This window comes from Chamaea fasciata, unplaced genomic scaffold, assembly GCF_029207755.1.
Source record: "Chamaea fasciata isolate MVZ Bird 193981 ecotype frontalis unplaced genomic scaffold, bChaFas1.0.hap1 SCAF_4, whole genome shotgun sequence".
NCBI classification, from domain to species: domain Eukaryota; kingdom Metazoa; phylum Chordata; class Aves; order Passeriformes; family Sylviidae; genus Chamaea; species Chamaea fasciata.
Genome location: NW_027094089.1, coordinates 24,976,677 through 24,999,468, shown reverse-complemented (window position 1 = coordinate 24,999,468; position 22,792 = coordinate 24,976,677). Strand labels below are relative to the sequence as shown.

The 22,792-nt window shown below is 35.1% G+C and overlaps 1 protein-coding gene across 1 annotated transcript in view; it reads left to right on the top strand.

The window, feature by feature from the left end:
* HCN1 (hyperpolarization activated cyclic nucleotide gated potassium channel 1) overlaps window positions 1-22,792 on the top strand; it is a 162,704-nt gene that overhangs the window by 78,818 nt on the left and 61,094 nt on the right. The window contains exon 3 of the mRNA XM_066181128.1: window positions 16,780-16,998. Coding sequence (XP_066037225.1) covers window positions 16,780-16,998 — 219 coding nt within the window. The remainder of the gene's footprint in view (window positions 1-16,779; window positions 16,999-22,792) is intronic.

The window sequence follows — 22,792 nt, the reverse complement described above, 5'->3', positions numbered from 1 at the left end:
AGGAAAAAAATAATCAGGTTCTCATTTCTACCACAATTGCTGAGGATCTAGGAAGTCTGCATAGGTTTTGACTTACACTTTGTTCTGTTCTCTAACAGGTTAGCAGGTAGTCTGCTTTATCAGGCCTAGAATGGAAAGTGGTAATAATTTTGATAATTTTTCTTCCCAAACTCCTTGTTTCCTTCCAGCCTCTTTGATGTAATATTCTATATATTTTTTGATGTCTCATATGCTTGGGGTTGTATTTTTGACAGTAGATTACTGATATGCTTAGATAAAACCAGTTATTTTCCCCAGCCTTACAGTTAGTGAGATTTCTTTTTATATTTATAAATTATTTCCGCTGTTAGTGTCTTCGCATATTATAAATTTTACTCTATTGTCTTAACACCATGAGCTAATTCAGATGTAGAACCTTAACAACTGAAAAATAAAGGTGCAAAATCAATTACAGGGAGGTTTAAAACTTTCTAGAAGTTTTAAAATAGGAAAAGTTCTGCTTCAATATTGGGATTATAATGGCAGCAAAAGGGAAAATAGTCATTCAGAGAAGGTATTTCGAGTTGTAATCACACAACTCCACCAACTCTGAAAATTGTTTAGCATTGCAAACTCAACTATTGTCATAAGCCCTGCCATCTTACCTTACTCTTACTAAAATGATTAAAACTAATGTTGTGTATTGATGTAATTATTTAATGCTGCTGGTGATAGTTATTTCAGTAGATATTGGTGCCTAATGCAATGAAGAGGAAGGATCTAAATTAGGACACATGTTTGTAAGTGTTGATTGTAGCACTATGTTGCTGATGTGGTAATAGGTGCTAAAGAGGAGGACTTCTATAATGAATTAGTTGGCTGCCTTGCATGCTTCTGTTTCTTTCAGATCGAAAGCTGGTCTTTCCTATATGGGATGAGAATAATGGAGCAATTGTTTAGAGGGACCATACAAAATCAAGTTGATACATTTAAAAGATACTAACTTATTTCCATGCTTTTTCTGTGTTTTTGGAATATTTCTAGTAGAAATATTTCAAGAAGCAGATAGATGGAAGGCAGGACTTGCTTTTTTTATCATCAAAATTTAGTTTCCATGTTTCTCCCTCAAGAATCAACACAACTCATAAATGCTTATGCTGCAGTATATTGTGAAGGGATTTCTGGTAACTGTAAAGTACGAAATATTTTATGTGAGCCTTATACTGGAAAGATTAGAAGAAATTGCATGTAATATCGTAAAGCCTGGTCATGTGTTTGATAGAAATTCAAGGGAAAAATTCGTAAAGTGTGCCCTAAGCTATTTCATTAGTTAAAAAAAAGTGAACTAAAGTAAAAACATAAATGGGACCTGTCATGTTTTAGGACCTTGTATCCCACATTTGCCCTGGAGTAAATATTCAGGAAGTGTTATAAGCACCACATTGCCAAAAGCAGATTCTCTGTTGTAGAAAAGAGCATTCCCTTTGTTCTGGGGGTAGTTGGATCAGTCTACTTTGCTCTGTAAATTTAAAATGTTTATCTGCATGTAATGGTACTCTGGATTGAACTGCAACACAAATGTGAAAAAATTACTTTGAAGTGGCTGTCCATGGGTGGCCTTTTCTCTTGTGATTGGAGTATCCAAAACCTGAACTCATGGAATTTTTATGTCAGACCAGGTTTCCCAGAATAAACCCAGTCTAGATATATCCAGATGAATACCATTCATATACAGCTGTCCTTCAGCAAATTTCCCCCTTTTTCATTGCAAACCTTAATTAAAATGCGCAGCCTAAGCATGGGTTAAGACTGCACAAAAATGTGGTTTGCACAAGGTGCATATTTTTGTCAAGGGGTCATTATCACAATCAGATTTTTTCAAGAGCACTGATTTTACTGCTTTTGCCTGATGGGTTTTGCCATATCAAATTTGAATTTTCTACACATGGCTATTCAACATCTGACTCATTCTAATATTTAAAGTGGATCTGGAGAGAAGTCTCTACTGGGATGCAATAAGACATGAAAAAATAGCCATCTGAAAATGCATATTTAGAATGCTTACATTTCACATTAGAAAAAAATCAAAGCAAGATACTTTGTTGTAGTTCACGTATTTCTAGACCAAGTCACTCTGATATATGAGAAACTCGAGATATGTGTCTGTGTCTACCAGACCTATGTCAGTAGTTTGTCGGATCTGTAATCTGCATTCCCAAAACCCCTGACGAAGAAAAGAGGGTTTTATAATATTTCTTTTTAAAATCTCATTATTTATGAACTTCTCTCTCCATGGAAATTTTAACATTTCATATTTTCAGTTTAATTTAAATTTGAATGAAGCTAAAAGCTTCCCTGTGAAACTTGAAGTCTCAATTTGCATTCAGTTCTGGTTACAAAACATGAGAAAAGGAGGAAATATATGGAGGAAAGAGGCAATATATGGAGGATAGAGGAAAAAGAGGCATTATATTTTCTTCCATTTGTTTTAACCTACTAATTTTCCTTCATGTCTGAAATGAATTTGCCCATACTATTCATACAGGTTAGCCAGGGATGTACACAATTCATTTGTGTATAGGTGGCTTGTACTTTGCCCCTTTTAAAAATACAGAATAATTTTCTTTAAGATTGCTCTCATCCACCTGCTTTCCTGCTCTTCCTGCTTTCTGCATATATACTCATTTGAGCAGATTCAACCTGAACTAATTCAAATAGAGATCTAAAACTTTTGGAAAATTGAATATAATAGAAACGATGGTAAAGATTTTGTATTGGAAAATCTTCATATTCTCTGAAATATGCAGCATATTATTTAATGTTGTTGCTAATGAGTAAATTTTTAGTATCTTCTAGATGTGTGTACAGATGTTTACATATTAATTGTAACAGCAAGCAGTGAATACTTTTATTATCAATAGCTTAAACTACTGAATACCCTTTAAATATATTTTGCTTTCTTTCTGCTATCTGGATTTTTGTATTTGTTCATTTATGCTTTATGAGATATTATTGACAATGTAAGGAAAAGAACCAAGCCCTATGGTGAGACTTTTGCTGGCCATATGCCACAATTAATAATTTGCACATCATTTATTTTCTTCATGATAGGGAAAAAGCAATATTATCATTAAAAATTACTAGTATTTCTCAAAAAAACTTGATATAAATAATGTACTAAGTAATTTAGCTGCAAAAGTAAAACCATTTCCCCCCAATCTTTTTAAACCATTTTTGACATTACCTTAATTTTTTCTCTTTGTTTTGAATTCCTAGTGCTTATTACAAAATATTTATGACAGTCTCCTGTGAAGTGGATTGGAGCAGAGAGAGATACACGCTATGAGGCCTTGTTTAATAACACAATATTCCATGTATTTTGGGATACTGCTAACGTGAGAGAGTTGCTTTGAAACAATCTCTTTGAAAGCCAGCAGTTGGCATTTGAATGAGCTAAGAAAATAATACCCATATTCTTCACAAATGATTCAAATTCCCTTTTCTAAGCCATCACATTCATCATTTTAGTCACTGTGTTTGATCTTTTATGTTCGGAAGATGATGAAGTTAGCTTGCAGTTGAGTGTAGCCTAGCACTTTGACAATATTGCCTGTAATCAAAACAGGATTATCTACACTGGTATACATAGGGAGGGAATTAACATGACTGCTTTTGAACTGTCTACTTAGTAGTGAAGTTTTCAAGTGGAGTGCACTCAGACTGCTAGTTCAGTTTTACGAAGAATAATTGGGTGCTGGTCAGGAATAAAGGCAGTGTACCACTCATTTTTCATTCTTTGCAGTAATATGTAATATCCTTCTGCTTATCTCTAATAGACTTAAAAGACTTAAAATTTTTCTCTTAAATACTAGAAAAGTTATGGCAAACTTAAACTCAGCTAAATGTTGCTAGAACGATGTTGACAGAAATGTTTCCTGTCTATTTTAATAGCTTTTTGCACGTGTTCAGAAATTAATTTTATCATCCTTGATGATAAACCTTTGCTGGGAGCAGACTAAAACTAAGATTTGTGTGATAAGAAAATGAAAGAGCTCATCCTGGAAATGTACACTCAAGAGCAATGAGTAGGCATGCTAAGTTTCAAGACACATTTGACTCTGGAATTTTTTGGACCTATGCAGATGTCTCTACATGAGCTCCTATAACCCATGCCATTCATGTAAATGCTGCCAGTCCTGTACCACCATCTCTCTATATGAAACACAGATGCAATGCAGAATATTTAAATGAGCTTTTACCTTTTTGTTACTCTCTAACTCTGATTGTCATGGCTTTACTCTTGCAGCAAGACCATCCTGGTGCTACATACACTTTTGTGCATATAAAACTTGAGATAAATGAATTCATTTCTGTGTTGTATGAATAAGCAAGGATGAGGTTTACTTACATTTTTGCAATCTGTATCTTGTCAAAGAAGCTGTTCATGGAAATATAAATACCAAGAGGAGCTGTCTTTAGACTTAATGGCGTATTTCTCCTAAGTAAACGTGTTTTTCAGATCAATAGAATATACTACAACTAAGCCACTGTTGTTGCATTTTTTTGAAGGAAACCCACACACACAAAGTGACATGGGGAGGAGAAAGAAGGAATGTTCCAGTTTAAATAGAAATAGAACATCTGAGGTAGAGGCTGGGTTTTTTTTCTAAGCATGAGCCTGTGCACTCAACCATTCCAACATGATTTGAGGAAACAAAGTTGGCGTGTGTACAGATAAATAAAAGATGAAGGGTTTCTAGGCTTTAACAAAGCTTGTTGTTTTTACTGTTTTGCTCTTAAAATCTTTCAGACTCAGTATAAGAAAATGCTCACTGCTTACCCATACAGCAAATACACAGACATCTGCCCAGGGATCATCTAGAAAATACTCTTAAAATTTTTCTCATTAGTAATGTTAAAGACAAAAAATTTAAATTATTCTCTTACAGTGATGACACTGAATGCAAAATCTGAATTAGAAACTAAATATGCATGGTATCAATTATAAACATACCCAAATGCAATATAATGTGTGTTTCTAATCAATAATTATTCTCAATTTTATTTCAAAATATAGTAAAAAGCATGATATTTCGCTGTTTTGAAGAATGAAAGCTGCCTTGATGTATATCCTCTGATGGCCTTCCTTCCACTGACATTGTTCCTTTTCACAGTTTTGACTGTAAAGGTTTGATTTGAAAAATACGTCAGTATATATATATATATATTTTTAACACAAATTTTGGGATTTTTGATGTAAACATCAGAAGGAAGAAATAGCCATGCGAGCCAAAATTAGATTCAGGGATTATATTCAAGACCATTTTAAATCTAATTTAAATGAAACAAAAACTTCACTCTGTAATGTTTATGAGGGAGTTATTAAACTCAGCTTAAACTTGTCTGACCTATGTGCTTGGAGGATGCAAATCATGATTGCGATAAAAGTAAATGATTGTTTGTCACTGTTGAGAAGGAGTGCCATTAGTGTACAGAGTGCCATGTTTTGCTAGATTTATTAAGAGATTCAAACGTTGCTGGAGTACTGGTTTCAAGACAAGTTTAACTAACCCTGTCTGAAGTGAGTAGTTCTATTACTTTGTTTTGACAAACTAACTAAAAAAAAAAAAAGTAAAAAAAAAAAAAGGCTATTCTTTTGATTCTACTTAACATTAAGAGTAGATATGCTGTGGATTATCAGATTTTTAAAATCAATATTGAAATGTAGCAGGTGCCCAGTTAACTTGAAGGTTCTAGCTAAGAAAGGTTTCCAACCATTTTCATGTTAGATAATGCAATTTTTGGGGTAAATATATGGTATTTTGCTTAGAATCTGAGTCCTTTGAGATGTTTCCAGTTTAACATCCTTTCCAACCTTTTACAAGCAAAGTAAATGTTATACTTTCAATAAATGGACATACAAATATGTGCCCTGAATCCAAGAACTCTTTCTCTCACTGCATGCTCTCTGCTCTATAACTTTATCCATATAAGTAAATATTAAGATGTTTGCATTCTAAGCATTCCTCTGTTCTCATTTGGAATCTTTTTTTTTGTCTCTCACCTGATCCTATCTGTGGTTTATGATACCATCTCACTGTAGTATACTTACATTAAATCCAGTGTGCTGGAACAGAGTTCACCGAGTCAACTCTGCTGCACCTATTACAGAGCCCCTCTGACTTTTGTCAGACTTGCAAGGGCAAACTCATCTCCTGATCTGACTGCAGAGTTTGATTGCAAGAGAAAAAAACCACAGATCATAAAACAGAACTAGAGCTTGAAAGAAGAGGCTGTTCTAGGGAATTTTGTTTTCTCTACTGGATTTGAGCTAGGAAGAAATGGGGTGTCAAGTCTATCCATGAAAACAGAGGTTTGCCCAGCAGGGAAGCTCAGGAAGATAATGGATGCAGCTTTAGCTGAATAGGATCCTGGGCAGCTTATGGAAAGAGAAATTCCCCCCTGGAGGTGATAAAGAACACCTGCATTAACATTCTACTCTGAATCACCATCTGCAGACGTCTGATTTTTACTGACTGTGTAGGGAGCCTAGGGAGACATGCCAACTCACTTAGCTATCAAAGTGAAGTACCTGAAGTCAGCTGAAGTGAAATTTTGGGATGCTTTTCTCTCTTAGTGCTGGTTCTCACAGACAAAACTCAGAACAAATGGGGCTGCTGGTCACTGCAGATATCCATGTGTAAACAATAAAAAAGTGCAATGCACTTTTACTCTTCCTGTTCGTTGTCCATCACTGAGGTTTGTGGTGTTTCTGCTGTGCCTCTCTCCCTCAATCATCAGTGCTATACATCCCATGCCTGGCCTCTCCCCAGCGTTTGTCCTCGGGCCTGGCCCATCTGCCTCAGCCTTACCTGTTTCTGTCAGAGCCTTTTATTCTCAGTATCTACACTGAGGAACCTGGGTTCCTGTGAGCTACTCACCCGGTGGATGTTTTAGTTGCTCTGCAGGATAATTTTGCAGGTCTTCCTGTAATCAAGCATGTAGTTTAACTCTTAATAGCAGCAAGTGACTTCCTTACTTTTTGTGTTGTAGCTATGAAAGTATCCCATGGGCTTCCCAAGCATTTCTAAATAGTTATATGGCATTACCATTGTTCTGTGGATGAAACAGTTGTTTCATAAATACTTGCTATGGAACAGTCAGAGGGCAAGTCTTTTTTTTTTTTTTTTAATGCATAGACATAATTTTGTGAGTGGCGTTTAGGCTGCTAAATAATCTTTTTTTGTATCATATTACTTCGGAAGTCTTGCAGACTCTAGTAAACACTGCAGTTTTAAGGCATCTGAGTTTAAGAAAAGGTCATCAGGAAACTCAGATGTGTTCTCAGAAAAAAAAAAGGCTTCTGACCTAGATTCAGCCTACTTGCTTTGACACTGAGGTTTGTTCTTTTCGCAGAGCCAAAATAGGTTTTCAGCTGCAGAACTATTTTGCTTTCTGCTGTCATTGCCTAATAAAATAATGCACAGCTTTTTGTAGGACCTAGTATTTGATGAAGGATTGTGATTTACCAAAAATGCATGTTAGCCTCTTGAGGGCTCAGATATTTAGTAAAGTAATTTTCTGAAGAACTGTAAACTACCCAGATGCAAGCTAGAGTCTCAAAGGCATCAGGTTAGGAAATATATCGAAAAACAGAAAGGAAAAGTACCAGCTAAGTAAAAAAAAAAAAAAAAAAAAAAAAAAAAAAAAAAAAAAAAAAAAAAAAGTAGTCCATGATTTTTAATTTTTTTCCCTAAGTACGCATTCTTAAAAATATTTACAAAGGAGATGTATTTAACTAGAGTATGCCTATAAATAGAAAAGGAGGAAAGTGTGTCTTGGAGAATGTTTGAATGTTTTGAAATATTCTTAATGATAAATCACTGGGATACTATAATTTTGTGCATATCTGTCTAAGTACATTCAAAATTATGTATCAAGTTTGCTTACATATTTCCTAATGATAGCTTTTACTGCCACTTGTGAGGTTTGTTGTTTCCTGCCTTTTTTCATGTAGCTTCAAAATCCCTTTGATTCAAAGAGAATGGTGACAGCACTCAGAAAGCTCAGTGTCCACTTCCAAAACCATATAATTTCCATTTGTCATTTTATTTGGAGTTGGTTGCTTCACATAATTTGATGTCTAGTCTGAGTTGTTTACATAGTAGAGAGATTGAGGTCCTTCTAGCAAGTTCCCTTTCCTAAATTAGTTGCAAATATTGTCTATGATGGTGTAGATTCTTCTTAACAGTTTTCAGTAAAGCAGTGCATGATGGAGTCACGAGTCAGGTTTATGTCACTTCACTCCTTCAACTGTTTCCCAGAACGGCTCTATATTAAGCCCACATTATCATCTGCCTATTCTGGACTATCTAGATAGCTACTGTTAAAAATCCAAAGCTTTTCTTGGTGATTGCATTGTGAAAGCATTGCATAAATCATTTGATTCCATATTTGAGGCTTGTTAAGTAAACTGTTTTACATTATATACAACTTCTTTCACAAATGAAAGGAGCAAAACAAAGAGATACGTTGTCTTTAACGCACACTGAATTTTTACCTCTCCTGAACAGAGCTATTTCATGAACAAAGTTGCTCATCAAAAATGCTTCCTTGCAGGCTTTATATATTCTCTTATTAAATATGCCATTGTATTGGGTTTTTATTTCTTGTTTTCCTGTAAGGCAGTGTTTTTTTAAGATGCATTGTTTGCCCAGTAGAAACCTGTGGATACACTTGTAGCAGTTATTGTGACCACACAATACTTACTGTGATTAGAACATATTTTCCCATTTGCAGGCAGTGTATATCTGTTCCAGTCAATCCCTAGTAAACAGTTGCGCTTAAGTTTATTTTGGGATAAAAAATCAAAGTGGTTTGAACTTAATCAAAATTTGAGTGCATTATGACAAAGCAAAACAGAAGCCAACTGCCTTGATTGTATTTTTAATTTATTTGATAAATTTCAGTAGGGAACGTTTTTCACTGGAGAAGGGTATTAGCAGATAAATCAATATTTTCTGCATCAGGAAAAATAATCAAAATAAAAGGAAAAATCTACCATGCTACATAGTTTTTGTTTGATGGCTAGTGCCAAAGACGTAGCACCAAAAAATGATAATTAATGGTAGCTAAGCTGCAGTTTCAGTGGTAAAAATTTGTGAAAACTATTTATTAAAAATATTTTATGTAATAATGAAGTTGATTTCAAATCAGGGGAGAAGGAATGCTCTCCAGGAGCAGTAATTTGGCTAAAGATGATGCCTTCTGATCAGTCTGAACACAGATGTATAAAAAAGAAGTCGTTACTGGTTGGCAAAGAGCTCCCTCTGACACCCCTCTTACAGGAGCAGTTCACACCCTGTGAGAGTTCTTTAAGGAGCTGAAACACAAATCCTTTAAAAATGCCGGTTTGCTTCCCTGCGCTCTGGTTTTGCTTTTCCAGAAGATGGGAAAGAGATGAAGTAACAGGTACAATTTCGAAGAATTCTTTCACCAGTATTCATTCCTTAGTTTGTGACTGACTGATTGACAAGGGGGCTGTACTGATACTGTAGATTAAATAGGTTTGCTTTTTCTCCTGTAAGTCAGTTTCTTCCACAACCTGCTTCCATGCGACTGGATTTCTTAGTTACCAAGGCAAAGGGGCCTCAGGTAAACATCTGCTAACTCTCAGACTGGTTCAGGAGCTTTTGTGGAGGGTATTAATTGGCTTGAGCCAAGTCCACAGTTTTCTGAAAAAGTATTTTGCATAGACAGTCAAATTCCATAATAGGGGAATGTTTTGTAGCACCATTCAATTTTCATGTTGGAAAAACACAGTTTGTCCTTTTAATAATTTTTTACTCTAAACTTTATAAAAGCTTTCTAACATCTTTGTAAACTGAAATTCCCTTAAAATTCTTGTTAAAAAAATCCTTTGCAATGGAATGTTACTTCTTCAGTCATCTGGGTTCAGTTAAGGGAGCACAATGACCAGATAAAAGGATGAGTCATAGTGAGCTGATTCACAGGCAAAAGAACAGAAAAAGTATTTTTCACATAAGATTTAATTTATTATTTTGTAACTTTATATTTACAGCTGTAGAAACTCACTTCTGTGTCTCTTAACTATGCACAAAGAATGAGGAACAATACTGAGCAGTGTATAGGGAATCCTCCCCTATGAAATTGTGAGCGTATCTTCTCCTCCCTTTGAATGCAATGGGCCTATTTCTTTGAACGTAATAAATGAATGTGAAAGACCAGGCTGTGTGCATAAACCAAATATATGCCCATCTGCTGCTGTTTATGAATTTTAACACTTATTGTGCAATGAAAATTATTTATCCTTACCTCAGAAAGATGATCACAAGTAGACACTCTGGCTACTTGCTTTTAATGGGGGAGTGTATTAGCAGATAAATGTTTGATATTTTCTACATCAGGAAAAATAACCAAAATGAAAGGAAAGATCTGCCATGCTACATATTGTTTTTGTTTGATGGCTAGTGCCAAAGACATAGCAGCAAAAAATGAACAAGCTGTAATGACAGCGAAGTCATGAAACTACTCTGAACACAGTAAATATATAATGTTTAGCCATTGCTACTCCAGTCAAACTTATTTTCCTGTGGAATTCAATGCCAAACAATTTCTGATTTTTTTAATGCTATACTGCTCTTGAAAGTATATGCTGAGTCACTTACACCATCTGTTATCTGTGCACGTATTAGCTGAGAGAAATGTTCAGAAGTTTCTGAAGACATCTGCTTATTTCACTGAGTTTACCAATTCAGGGCTTTTCTGTTTTAAATCATACCTACTTGCACACTTCCTAGAATAGGTTCTTCTTTCTTGCACTTCTTAAGAATTTTAGAACACTGGGGTTTTTAGTCTTCCAACTCTGATCCCACCTTGCCTTTGTTTACTAGTTTTAGAAAATAAGATATTCATAGTAGTAACAGCGTATTCATAGTAGTGATAGGAACTAGGGGTTTTACATGGTAGTGCATTCACCATTGCGTGAGCTTTGAAACAGTAAATATTGGACACCTTTCCCATTGGCCAACTTGGTTATTTATTGTGAATTCAAACAACTTCTTTAGAAGCTGAAATGTGAGATGATACTTTGCTACAATTTCCTGTCTGAGATTTTAAGTAATGTGTAATTCTAAGGTAGTGTATGATACCAGAGGCAGAAAACTGTGCAGCTTGGATGGAAAAGCATGTAAACTATGAATCTGTATACATATATATATAATATATATAATCTGTATACATATATATATATATATATATATATGGATTACTGAGGAAATGATAGATTCAATACAGAGGCCCAGTTTTATTGTCATATTATGTGCAAATAACTATTTGACAGAGGAAAAGAATGACATGGCCTCTTTTCTAGCTATGTCAGACATACCTGGTAAAATTTTGCTAACATGCATCAAATAGCCTTTTCTTAGCATGCCTGTTTGATTAGTTAAATTATAAGTAACTCTTCAGTTGAAGAAGTCTTATAGAAACTGCTGAAAATAATGCCTTGCAATTAAGTATATAGCTATAACTTATATAACCGTAAATGGCTAAATAATACATAAACACAGTTTAATTGAATTCTTGATGGAAAAGACTAATTTTTACAGTAAATTTCACCAGCAGTAGCTCATGTCCCTGAGATTTTAGGCAAATGTTTCCTCAGGGTCACTCTTGTTTTACAGTCTCTGCCACCATGCAGACAAGGATGCTTTGGGCTTTCTTCAACCTCTTAAATCCTAACTTTACATTCATTTTGTGCAATGAATTCCTGTGACAATGCTAAAACCAGAGGGCTTGCCTGTGGACTGTGTAGCTGCCTCCATGGTCATAAATAAATTTAAAGTGCCCAATTTTGATGGGCTCTGGGGTAGGACTGGTTTAGGAGATATCTACTCTGTCCATAGAATAAATATTTTTTGGGTTTCAGCCCAGAACAAGCTCATGCCATCAGCTTAGAAGTAAAGGTTCCTTACCCACACCAGCTCCAAAGTACAACTGCTGTTGCTTGTGTGAGTGCTGTGGGCCAGTGTTAGACATGGGGCATTTCTAAAAGTGAAACCATGTGAACCAACTTCTAGAGCTTGGAAGTGCTTTCTGATACTTTTGATTTACAGGGGTAGAGACTAACTCTGTGTCCTGTCAAGATCTTCCTTCAGATAATACTTTCAGAAGAACCTGAAGACAATGGTTAGCAGAGAAGAGTGGAATGTGAGTGATAAGACAAATTCTTTCAGAGAGGGCGAGCTGCTTCCCCACTTCTGTTACAGTTTTGAAGGGAGAATGTGGATTTGTTCAAAATCCTTGTAGAAACCATTTCTCTTAATTATTAAGCCAGTCTTTGCTCCATGGTTGCAAAGCATGCCCTTGCAAACTGACAGACCCATTTCTGTGACACCTGCAGTAATTGTGACATGAAAGAAAAAAGGGACTGAGGCAAAAATGAGGAAACCATTGTTCTCTGTGCAATAGTCTCCTTGGTATGGGATTTCTAAATCAGTTTATATCTCAGTGCAAGGATATGGCTGAGGGAGATAAGCTGTGCCTGAGGGAATGACTGCAATATGGAAGTGGAATTGATTTGTCTTATGACAACAAAATTTCCTGATGAAAACCTCCATGGATTATATAGTAAAGTAGAAACCCTTTTTAAATCCACTTAGAAAAATAATTTGCCTTTCATTTTCATCCCTTATAAAGTGCCATGTGGCGTATCTGTGATTTGTTTCATTTGAGGTGAAAAGTTAATACTACAAAAAGATATTTGTAGCAGTCTTATGTGAAGTTATGGGACAAGCCATAACATCCTTTGGTGGAGGAAAAGGCGTGGACACAGATCTTTAAGGATCAAAAGTGCCCTGAAATTAATGTATTCTTCAGGATAAATGCAAAGTTAATGTATATAGTTACAGAACTAATTGAAAATGATCAGTAAACATTCCTGTCGCAAATGTGAGGATTTCTTAATGTCATCAAGCTAGATTATGTAACCAATCCTTGGATAAACAGCTTTGGTATTTCTTACAATTACAGTCTATAATAGTTTTTCCAAATTAATGTCATTTAATTTAAAACTTTTTAAACCGATTACTGCTAATCTGGAAACAGTGATCAACCAATTGTCAACAAAGAAATCAAATGCCCTTTTTTATTATTTGGTAGGCGATTTTTTTCAGCCTTTTTTTTTTTTTTCTGTTGGTGGTGGTGTTTTTTAACCTATACATTAAAAACAGAATATGGCCATTTGGGAAACATTTAATGTGTATTTGTATAAATATTAATATTTAAGATGGTATGAAAAAAAAGATGCTTGTATAAAACCAGGATTTCCTGTTTCATAGAATGGTCTTTTATTAACTCAGGGATGTTATCTGTGAATGTGTTATGCAAAAATTTCATGATGCAGGTGCAAAATTACTTCTTATTAAAAAAAAAATACTACTGTAGGCTACCAGAGAAATGGTCACACCTCGCTTTTGAACAGCAAAGAGCAGGATTTTAGAACAAGGTTGTGGAAAATTCCAACCCCTCACAATGGAACAAAGTTAGTGTTATTCCTGCCAAACCCTCAGGTTATACAACACTAATAGGAAAATAATTAAATAATTATTATTTCATTTAGTAACATTGGTTGTAACATACATGATGTATAGGATTTGACATTAGAATCAATGTTCTTTTTAAGTGATTTATATGTGGAATAAATCATTGAACAAGCAAGTAACTGTACTGAAATCTGCAGCCTTCACAATGGTATTTGTTGACCAGTATTTTAAAAAAATATCCCCATGCAAATGAAAAGACCAATTTTAGTACCTGATTTTACAAGAACCCATCATTATTATATAAAAGAAACAAAAACACATTGGCAAGCTATTTTTGGCAACAAAATCCTGAATTCGGATCCTTTGTCAGCCTTTTCTTTCTTTTTTTTTTTTCTCCTTCTGCTAAAGCCATTCTACCTGTCTGAGGACCTGCTGCTCAGGACCATTCATCCACAAATCCCTGAAATCCACCTAGCCTGTGGCATGGTCTATAATAAGCTACACAGTAAGAGCTGATGCTGTTTGTATTAAAAAAGGCCATTTCAGATGGCTGTAACCTCCACTCTGCACTGAGATGCAGTTGTGACTGAGGTGTTGGATCACGCTTTGGTGCATATATATCTGTATCTATATCTATCTCTATCTATATATATCTAAAAGGCAGATATGTAGTTAAAGGTATGTTTATTTATTTTGTTGTAAATTTTTAGTTATTTATCTTCTGTCATTACAGCTCTCTTATCACCTACCACTAATTCCCTTCTGGTAGTACTTCTTTAGTAGTATTTAATTTATTTTTCTCTCACCCTGTTGCCCTGTTAGTAGGAAACATTTTTTGTATTTTGTTTCTTATTGCTGCTCCTCACTTACATTTTCTTATTCTTTCTTTAAAAAGTGGTATTTTATTTAAAACTGTGGTTCACAGACCTGGAAAATATCTCAGTCAAGAAATCCATTACTGTCCAGATTAACTCAGAGACTTTAGTGTAAAAATATCATTTTAAAGAAAGTATTTTAATTGAGATTTTTCACACCATGGGTATGATAGAAAATATTCATAGGCGGGATCAAGATTGGCTTTTATTTTTGTTTAATAATTATAATAGTTTTTTCTAATATATTTATGGGCAAGATCCACTTTAGCGAGCCCTACAAGAACTGAAGGTTTGATCTTACAAATACCTCGTGAATACTGTGACTTTAATAACACTACTTGTAGCCTTGAAAGACCATAAATATATTTCATCAGGCATGCAGTTTATTGTTTTTCCCAATATAATATAAAGCACAACTGCTAAAGAAATTGATATGAAAATATGAAATTTCCTCATTAGTTATTTCTGCACAAGAAGTTTGATGCCAGCTGAAGGGAAAGGTCTTCAAAATAAATGGTGCCTTAATTTTTTTAAGTTGCTTGCCTGAGAAAAATAGGGAATTTGCATTAGAATATCTGCAGTGACCCGAACAGCAAGGAGCTTCTGTGCTCAAACTGGAAAGTTGAGTCCTGAACTGAAGGCTTTTTGGGGAAACTTTTTCAATTCATTCATTTTTTGAGTATTTTTTAAAGGCCTGAAACAATAGGAGACTTACTTCCTTTTTAGTCACTAAAACCCACCTCGCTTCCAGCTGTCTAAAGTATTTTTTCTTTTTCCTTCTTTTTCTTTTTTAAGTGTAGACACTAAAAACCTATTCCTTAGCTATTTTTATGACACAAAATTTTAACTTGTGAAAAAGCAACAACTCACAAATGTGAAAAGATTTGACATACAACATGAAACAAGTGTTAAGTACAGAGAAACCATTAATTTTTAAATTACTACATTAGTGAATAAGTACTAACTATGTCATCTGCAATACAACAATTGGCAGCTTATTTTCTGTTACCAGTTATTTAGGCTAATAGGAGGTCTAGTAAAATATTTAATAGATGTGAAGCACAAGGATAGTTAGTAACCTTGGCTTTTAAATGGCAAGAGAGCAAGCTTGCAGGTCTTTCAGAAATTAGAGCATTTGAGTTCAGCTTGTATCCATAGAAGAGAGACACAAATATTGTTATGTCACACATAAACTTTTTCTATAAATGCTACCCCTGATTTGGAGATCTGTGTTAACAAGTTTATTACTCTTGTTCCTCTATAGTAGACACTATATTGTATAACTGACTAATCTTTCTCCTGTCATCCCACTTCCTCCTTCTTTACTTCTTTTTTTTTTTTCTTTTTTTTTTCCTTTTTTTTTTTTTTTTTTTTTTGTGGTAAATACTGTGTTTTCTCATATGTGCTGCGTGCCTGCAAGCACTGTTTGTCTCCTTGTTCTTGTTTCATTCTTTTGGCTTGGAAAACAGAAAAATTTGACAAGGAGTCCCAGGGCTTTCTGGAGTGTGTTAAGGTGTTTGCTTTGTGCTGGGAACAGCCCCTTTGACTGTCTTTCTGTAAAGCTAAAGGGAGGATACTGCCAAAATCTTTGCAATTTTAAAAGCTTATGAGCAAGAAGTCATTCCCTTCTAATCTACCAGAGAGGCTGGGAAGGGGTAGTTGCACATCAGAAATGCAGGATCTGATGGCATCACCTTTCTTTGAGCTGAATTTCACAGACTGTGACTATGAACATAGGTTTGCTATGATGCAGAATAAACAGACTTCTTTTCAATTGAGATTATTCCAGTATAAACACAATATTACAGAAACAACAACAAAAAATCAGGATAAGCAGATGTTACAATAATGTACTTTTTTAAAATAATTTTTTTTCTGTCCTTGAAAAGTGAAAGGAAGTTACTAAGGTAAATATGGTTGTGTGTTAAAATTGAAAATTCCAAAAAGAAAGAAATAGGACCACAGGAGTGTGTACATGTATATTAAATCAAAATACCACCTTATTGTGCTTGTTAAGTCTGAGTACTCAGCTTTTTCTAATCCATCTGCCATGGGCTGTAAAATAAAATTGACCTTTAGTGTCCTTGTAATTAGGATAGCACCCACATTTAAGAATATAATCATGTAAAAAAATAGTCAATTTTATTTCATCTCACTGTGATTAGTATTATCTGTCAGAATCTCTGACACTTTATCTATCTAGATAATTTAGAAGGAATATCTCTTCTCAAACATAGAGGAGGATACATTACCAGACTACTCTTTCAGAGCCAGCAATCTACAATCCCACTAAACAGGTACAAATGTTAATTTTCTCTCCAGCTGCTCGCAGGCTCAGTCACTTTTCTCTTTTCTTGCAGAATGACTCCTGGGGAAAGCAGTACTCATATGCACTCTTCAAAGCCATGAGCCACATGCTCTGCATTGGCTACGGAGCCCGCGCCCCCGTCAGCATGTCAGACCTCTGGATAACCATGCTGAGCATGATTGTGGGGGCCACCTGCTATGCCATGTTTGTGGGGCATGCCACCGCCCTCATCCAGTCTCTGGACTCATCACGACGACAGTATCAAGAAAAGGTAACTCAGTTTCTCCTGACTCCCTAAATTCTGGAATGGATTCATGGGATGCTTCAGCTCTGGAAGAGGCAGTATGACTTTACATGAAATAATCTAGGAGTATGTGAATCCTGTGGCAAATGTCATTGAACACAAAGGAGTGCAGAGCACTCCAGGAGTTCAGAAAATTTTTGCAGGAACCTACTTTACTTAGAGAGCAGCCAGTTCTTGATGTTCTGCTTCCTCTAAACTCTTCTGTGAAACCTCTATCCCTTGCTTCAGAATCGCTTTGTATCCCTTTGCTACATTCTGCAGGTATTTGTTCTACGTAGCTTGAACAAGGGCCTTGACCTTAGTAGCTTGGGCATGTCTTTACAATTTCCTGTCATTCCTTTGGAGTACAGTTTAGGGATCACCCTCAAACCTGTCAAAAAAATGGCCTTTAAATGAGGGCCAGACCAAATCAATTAGTTTTGTTTTTAACTTCCTCAGAGAAGTGCTCAGAAGAGGTCTTCATTTGCTTAGTAACGGTATTGTTTACATGTGAATCCATGACCTGTAAGGTCCTTTCCGAGGTCAAAAAGGATTGTGGCCAATGTAGAAAAGTAGAGAAGGGTTAGTGGAAGAGAGAGGCAGGAAGTAAAAGGTTGTTTTATTCTTTGTAAGATTGGAATTAAAAAGACATGAGTGAGTACAGGATTGGATCTTTCTGAAGTACTTGTTTGAACAGTACTAATTAAAACCGTCAGTTGTGTGATAGAAATCAGAGATAAGTGTGGATGAAGATATGAAACTGGAAGATATGGCTGGGAATGATGGGATAAGAAAGAAAGGATCAGAATGAACCTCAGGAAGGGACAAAAAGAATGTGCTAAATTACTGAGGTGCCTAAAAGATTACAAAGTTCATTATTATAGTAAATGGGAAACTGGAGGAGCCGTGCCATGGGAGAGGTCAGCTGAGCAAAGTAGTGAAATCAAAGTTCACATTAGCAAATAAGAAACACAATCTGAGCAATAGTATTTGGCATGTGTCCATAAAGGTCCAGAAAGGCAAACTGGACAGGAATCAGCGTATGATGTAACAAACCTGAGGGAGAAACCTGGCAGAGACTAAATAGCTGAGGGGGTGACCCTGGCATCTGCTGAGGATGAAGAGAAATGACCTGAAGTTGCTGGGCAAGAAAGAGGGAGAAAAAAAAGACAGGAAGAGGTATGGGATGAGGTGTAAGTTCAGTGACAGAAAAATTAGCTTGTGGCTGACAAAACAGCTGTTCTAAACAAGTTTGCAAGCAAGAAATTTCACACACTGTAGTGTCATAAAATATAAGTGAGAATAAGAGGTTTAGAAAGAGAGTAGAGATGATCATTAACACCAAATGAGTTCTGTCAGTGACCATGTGAAACCCCCTTATTCACCTCAGTATAATGTCAAAGGGCTAATGCAGGTGGGTTACCTAACTCAACTGGCTCATTGGGTCTGTTCTGTGAACAGAAAGGAAAGTAATTTTATCCAAATCGGACATTTCTAGGAATCTGTGGAACAGAAATAGCATAACCATGGACATGAAGTATGACTGCAGTTCCATTAGAGGTTAGGGTCAACATATATACACACATATACACAGATTTAAGAAGTCAGAAGAAATTATTCACCTGAAATCTCATCGTAGTCATTATCCTCAGACCTTGCTGGCTGCAGCAGTATATCACAATATTCTGAGCATCAGAAACACAGTACATGTGTAAAGATACCCATGTATTTTAAACTGTGCTGAGTAAAGCCAGTCTCATTTGCACTTGTTTTGTAAATTAAAACCCAGCAGCAGTCAAGCAGTATTGCCTTTCTAATTTTTTCGCAAAACAGCAAAGAAAACTTTTTTTTAATTGTTTTTTCTCTGATTTTATGCACACAGTTATTAAACATTAGCCTAAACATATCTGGCATTTTTCAGCTCCTACAACTCTCAACAAATTCATTTTTCCTTTTGCTTTTACTTCTTGTTTCCTGACTTCGGAGGTAAAGAATAGCATGGCATTGATAATCAGAAATTTAAGAAATTTGAGCCAGAAATTGGATATTTCTATGCTTTTAAAAAATGTTTAGTATTTTCTGGAGTCTGTTCTTATGCTGGTTTTTAAGGCCTAGAGGTAAAGGATGCCTTGAAATTTTTATTTTTTTTTTCTGAGACCCTGGACCTGGATATATATTATCAGCTATAACAATTATACAGACTTGTCTGTACATTCTTACATTTCTCTGTCACAGTTTAATCATTCTTTAAAATAAATCCTTGATTATAGTAAAATAATTATAAGTCATTACTAGAAATTCTTAAAGAGTATACTATATTTTTGTATTCTCTGCAAACTAAGATAAATGGGCATTTCAAAGACCATTTCGTGGTACCCATTTTGTCATCATATTTCCTAAAATATTAGCAGGTAAAAATTGTTTATATTTCACAAATCTAACACTTGAGAAAAAGGTAAATGAAATTCCAGCTACAGATTTCAGGATTTTAATATACTCCATTATCAATTTTTGCATAGTGCATTGCTTTTTTTTCTTCTGAAATTAAAAAATCAGAAGAGTGGGACTTTTTTGATTTTTTTGGGCATGAGGGCTAGGATCAACTTCTTTTTATAGACATACATATCTAGGGTTGTGTATTTATTGGCACCATTACTTCCTTCTAAGAAAAATATAAAACAATGAAATCAACGTGAATTGCTAGGCAACACAGAATGATAGTGGAAGTATAAAAGAGGTTGTTATTTGATTCTTCTCTGAATAACATCATAAAATTATCTGTGGAATGCAGCTAATTAAAAGAAAGTTCTGGTGTTTCTCACACTGAAAGCAGCCAGAAATAAAATGTTTGCTCCCTCATTTGTATTCTTCTAAAACTCACGGTATGCAAAACTAGAACAAACATAGTTCAAAATGGAAGAACTACACACAGGCAGACAAGAATGATATTTCATTAACCCAAATGTCAAACATCATCTAAGATTTTGACCTGTGCCAAGCATTGCATGCTGAGAGAAATCAAAATATGGTAAGGAAGCAAATACTGCTCCACAGGTTTACTCTTACAGGCCAAAACCAAAATATACAAGAGAAAATTAAGAGTGATTATAAGCCATCAAATTTAGGATGTGAACAATAAACTTGTACACAGAGAAGGGGTTACAAAAAGGAATGCATTGTTATATTCTGGTCACTCTGATGAAGTTCAGGCTTTTTTCTGCTGAAGTAGTGGAACTGTTCTCACAGAAAAAATGCCTCTCAAATTTAATACATTTATCAGATCCTGGTATCAATTAGTGAAGGGCTTATACCTGACAAAGGAGAGAGATGTCCAAGTCAGGTATACTCAATTCAAATTCTCTTTACAGTAATAAAGTTTGATGGACCATTCTACCCTAGAAAAGGACCGAATAAATCCACAAATCAATGTCATCTTAGCACTCTCCTTCCGGTCTTTGGTGTAAGTCAAAGAGGAACTCCGTAATAACTAAAGCAATATTCCAAGTGACAACACCTTTGACATTTTCTAGTGTCAAGGAAGTCAGCACATCTGAAAGATTTTTGCCTTTGTAAAGACAACTTTTATGTGAAAGAACCAAAAATGTTTATGCTGAGCTTGCTAAAAATCTAGCGTGAAACCAGGAAGGCGAAACAAACAGTCACTTGACAAGGAGGTAAAGATCATTAGTAAAATATTTCTTTCTTTAGATATTGGCAGTTCCTAGTAGGAAAATGTTCACCTAATGCTGTGGATGACAAAGAATTTTCATGATTGAATATAAGTTAATATTTTCTCTGTTACATTCTGTAATAGGCATAAAATGTCCAGGAACAACAAGCTAATAGAAGCAAGATTTTTGGTATCCTACAGATAGTCTCATAGCATAAAGATTTTTAAATTGGTTTGATAAAATACCAGGTATTAACGAGGAGGTTATTTAATTGTATTTTAGTGATGCATTTTCCTTATGCTTTCATTTTGTATATTTTGTTTATTCTCTAATAGAACTCAAACCACACAAAGTGTCAAAAAAAGAAAATACAATCAGACCAGTTTTGCCAATTACAAGTAATATGAGAGACATAAAAATATTTAATTCAAATATATACATACAGGAAATGGAAAAAATTTACAACTGTCTCCAGTGTCCCAAAGTTGATCTAACCCCATATTTTGCTTTCATTTTATCTCTTAATTTATGATCTTTTAGCATGTCTTCAGTTAAATCAGTCTAGTTCAAAAGAAGAAAAGAATTTAAATATACTTTTTTACAGAGAAAAGCAATAACAGTATATGAAGTTAATTTAAAAGCAACCAATAAGTTGTAAGTAATAAGCAACTACTACATAATTATGTGATATTGTGCATTTTTATATACATACCATTGGGATTTGACTCAATCCCAATCACTCCGATTGCCCATTTTTTCAGTTCTTAAGCATCAAAAGAAACATTTAAAAAGGAGTAACAGAATTAGGGCAGCGTTAGATTTTGCAGTGTGAGGCCTTGCCCCAGCTTTTCAAGTCTGTTCCTCACAGCTCCGGTATGTATATCTAAATTGCCCACACAGTCCTTATGGAAGCGGTTGTTTTAGCGTGCAGTGTAGGGGCTCTGGACAGAGTAAATCAGAACTTGGTAGCCACTCGTTCAGCGAGTGACACTTCTGCGTTTTCTTAAAGAGGAATGGGAGACAGCACTTCCATGTTGTCTTGAGTTTCAAGCAGTTGGTGGTTAAACTGAAAGTGGAACAAGGCAGATACCAAGTTCGCGGCATGTTCATTAGAACTACTTCACTTCTTAGGAAATACTTCTGGAAAATTTTAGGTATTTGTAACTATGTCATCTGTAAGTATCAGGGATTTGTGTATATCCACTGAAGTCTGGGGAATGGCTGTTCTGGTCATGATAGAAAGCAAATTAAAATAGCATAGGAAGAGCTATGGCAAACTCAAGACCACATCACTATTTAACTAGGCTTACAGCAGCTTGTGGTATATGTATATATATTATTAAACTAAATACAGATTTCCATGCTGGACTCAAGTCAGATGAAATAGAGTGAAACCAATAAAGAAGCTTCCATTGCCTACGTATTATATGCCATTCATAAAAATCTTTGAAAATTTAGTTTTATGGATTTTTTTTTGTGTTAAATTGAACAGATGTTCAAACAGCAAATTGCAGAACCTGAATTTCAGACACACAGCTGAACTTGCAATAGTGGAGTTACAGAATGTTATTCCTGGATCTGATCTGAGCTGAGCTGCAAAGTACTCATTAAGTACTGATTTCTAAGTTCAGTAGCTTTTCATGGTTTACACATGGTTTTTAAAAATGGAAGTCATGCTTTTCTGGTGCTGATAGTAGTATTTAGAAAGTCTGACAGTACTGTAACAGAAATATGTTCTGTGATTCTTTACTTAAAAATAGCTGTTTTCATTTATAAAGCGTAATTTTAGCAATAAGTCATGTCATGTCACTGCTGAAGAAGGTGAGCCACTTGGAAGATAAATCTTGTATATTCTATTCAGCACTGCTACAGTATACTTGCCACCCCAAAGGAATTATTTAGTTTGGAAAGTGGGCAGTGGTTTAATTTATCCTGGAGTTATACCTACTTGGAAAAAATCCTCAAAAAACAAAAAAAAACCCAAAACAGGAATATAAAGCAAAACCTTTGTTTGGCCTCTAGTTCTGCAGGTTTTTAGAACATTCCGCTTACACAGATGGATATCCTAATCAGCTTTGCCACAGTGCAGTGTCTTAAAAAGTAAAGAATTT